The sequence below is a fragment of the Lucilia cuprina genome, chromosome 5 (assembly GCF_022045245.1).
Source record: "Lucilia cuprina isolate Lc7/37 chromosome 5, ASM2204524v1, whole genome shotgun sequence".
Taxonomy (NCBI): Eukaryota; Metazoa; Arthropoda; class Insecta; order Diptera; family Calliphoridae; genus Lucilia; species Lucilia cuprina.
In genome coordinates, this window is record NC_060953.1 from 39,961,537 (window position 1) to 39,964,337 (window position 2,801).

The following is a 2,801-nucleotide window of genomic DNA, read 5'->3' on the forward strand; positions in this document are numbered from 1 at the left end:
TATTTTTCACACATTTTACAAAATTTCCCTGCTATTTTTAACTTATTTACATTAAATTTGTTTTTATTTATAACTTTTTCTTCTTTTTTCACTTTTATTTTTAAAATTTGTTATAATTAAGGATATATATATGTACATATATACAAAATTTCTTTGTTTTGTGTTTCAATTATACTAATTAATTTATTTAATTATAATTTATTTCTTTTTATTCACACCGCAAACACAATTTTATTTTTCCTTTCAGACATACGCTCACGTTGACATTTCGTTAGTAAATGTCATATCAAAAAGAATTACTTGCTTATATCAGCTGGGAGAAAGAGATGCCACTATGTTCTAGTATTTGTTTATTTTCAAGAAAAGTGTTGGTAAACGAAAAAATTTTTAATGTTTTCTTATAAATACATTTTGAATTTTTGGCAGATTTCTGTTACATTTTTACAGTATTGAAATATTTTTAATAAAATATCTATAAATTAAAAAAAAAATAAAAAAATGGAACTACTTTACGTCTCTAATTTTTTTTATTTAAAATAATACCTTTTTTCATTTTTGTTCTGTAGTTATTTTTAAAATTGTTTTCATATAAACTGCATGCATCGCAAAAAATTCATAAGAAAATTAAAGATGTAAAGAGTTATGTCATACACTGTTGGAAAGATTACAGTTTTTATTTTGACCAAAGATTTAAACTAATATTTACAATAAATGTAATCAAAAAGCAAAGGTTAGTTCAAAAATTTTAGATTTTTATTTTAGTTTTTATATTCTCATTTTATTATTTATGTAAAATCCCAAATAGAATTTGGAAGTTTGTTGGATGATTAATCAGCCAACAGTGCCTATTTTCAAGAAAAACACATTGAAATATTAGAGTCTTCCATATTATAGTTAAGTGATTCAAATGATTTTTATACTAAACACATTACAATTAACCAAAATATATTTGAATGACTGTTTGTTCATCTTGTTTTAAACAGGATGATTATACATTTTTTTGATGTTTTTGTCGATTCGAAAGTTACAGAACACAGACACTGAAAATAATTCTGATATATGATTAAAAAAAATTAATCAAAAAAGTTCTAAAAATGATTAAAATATGATACGAAAATTACTCTAAAACGGCCAGTATTTCGACATACAAATGACTTACTTAAAAAAGTGAGTCAGAACTGATAAGAAGTGGGGCTTATTAAAGACTCTTTTAAATGAATCGCGGGTAGGGTACCATTATCTCCCGACGAACGTATCATGATCAAAAGATAAGTGCATATCATTTTGATCATGCAGGAGAGTCATAAATTTGTCAAATGTAATCAAAAATTTCCAAAAATAATAGTTGTTTTGTTTCAGTAATTTCGATGTTTTTTATTTAATTATAAATTAAAACTTTTTGTAAACATTGTTTTCCCAAACAGCTGTTTAAAAGAGTTGCCACTTTCTTTCATTGTTTGTGTCAAAACAAATACATAAAAAAATTAGTCATCATTCAATAAGAATCTACTAAAATTCTCAAATTATCTTCTAAAAACTCGAATTTAGCAAGTTTAATAAAAGTTTCCCTTTGAAAATTCAATAAATTTTATAATACCACAATATGAATCGCTTATTTGGCAAAGGAAAACCTAAGGAACCGGCGCCCAATCTAAACGATTGCATTAAAGGAGTAAGTTGAAATTTTTGTTGGAAATAAAGCTTCCCATAAAACTGAACTCATTTTCTGTTTAAAAGGTTGATGAAAGAGCTAGCAATATAGAGGAGAAAATAACAAAATTGGAAAATGAACTGCGTAAATATCGTGAGCAAATGTCGAAAATGCGTGAGGGTCCGGCAAAGAATTCGGTTAAACAAAAGGCCATGAGAGTGTTGAAACAAAAGAAAGCGTAAGTTAGGGAAGCAAAATCTATAATAGATAAACATTTTATATGTTATACCCTTAGTTATGAGCAGCAAGCTGAAGCTTTGCGCAATCAATCATTTAATATGGAACAAGCTAATTATGCAGCTCAATCCTTAAAGGATACCCAGGCTACAGTGGCCGCCATGAAAGATGGCGTTAAACAAATGCAAAAAGAATTTAAGAAAATCAATATTGATCACATTGAGGTAAGGAGGAGAGAAATTGTCTTAAATATAGTGATATGAAATACGTTAAAATTTTTAGGACATACAAGATGACATGGCCGATATGCTAGAACAGGCCGATGAAGTTCAAGAGGCATTGGGTCGCACTTATGGTATGCCTGAGGTTGATGATGATGAACTAGAAGCAGAATTGGATGCTTTAGGTGATGAAATTGCTTTGGATGATGATGCTAGTTATTTGGATGATGTTGTTAAAGCACCTTCGGCTCCAGATAAGGAACCTGGTGCTGATAGTTTTATACCCGGCAATAAGGTAAGCGATTTTTTATTAAATTTGTCTTGTATTCAAAATTAGTTTCGTATTTTTGAACAATCTTAAGAAACTTTAAAATAAAAGAAATATTTTTACGAATTGAAAACTTATTTCGATATCTTAATTAAGCTAAATTGTGTTAGATTTCTTGATTTTAATCTTAATTTGAAGATTGTACTCGATAGTTTAAAATTCAGTTTTGTTTTAAACAAACTTTATCATTTCTTTTCAGAATTCCATTGAAACTGATGAATTTGGTTTACCCAAGGTACCCACATCGGTAAAAACTTCATAAATTAAAACTAACATTGTTTTAGTATTTTAACTTCATTATCAAATTTAATGCTTTATTATTATTTTAAACAAAAAAAAAACTGTCGATTTTTTCTAAACTCAA

The 2,801-nt window shown here is 27.2% G+C and overlaps 1 protein-coding gene across 1 annotated transcript; it reads left to right on the top strand.

Annotated features, from left to right (window-relative positions):
* Window positions 1–1,454: 1,454 nt before the first annotated feature.
* Window positions 1,455–2,801, top strand: LOC111684815 (charged multivesicular body protein 5). Its single transcript, XM_046951954.1, has 5 exons — window positions 1,455–1,672; window positions 1,738–1,889; window positions 1,947–2,112; window positions 2,171–2,404; window positions 2,637–2,801. The coding sequence occupies exons 1-5, from the start codon at window positions 1,604–1,606 to the stop codon at window positions 2,697–2,699; spliced, it is 684 nt and encodes a 227-aa protein (XP_046807910.1). The 5' UTR covers window positions 1,455–1,603; the 3' UTR covers window positions 2,700–2,801.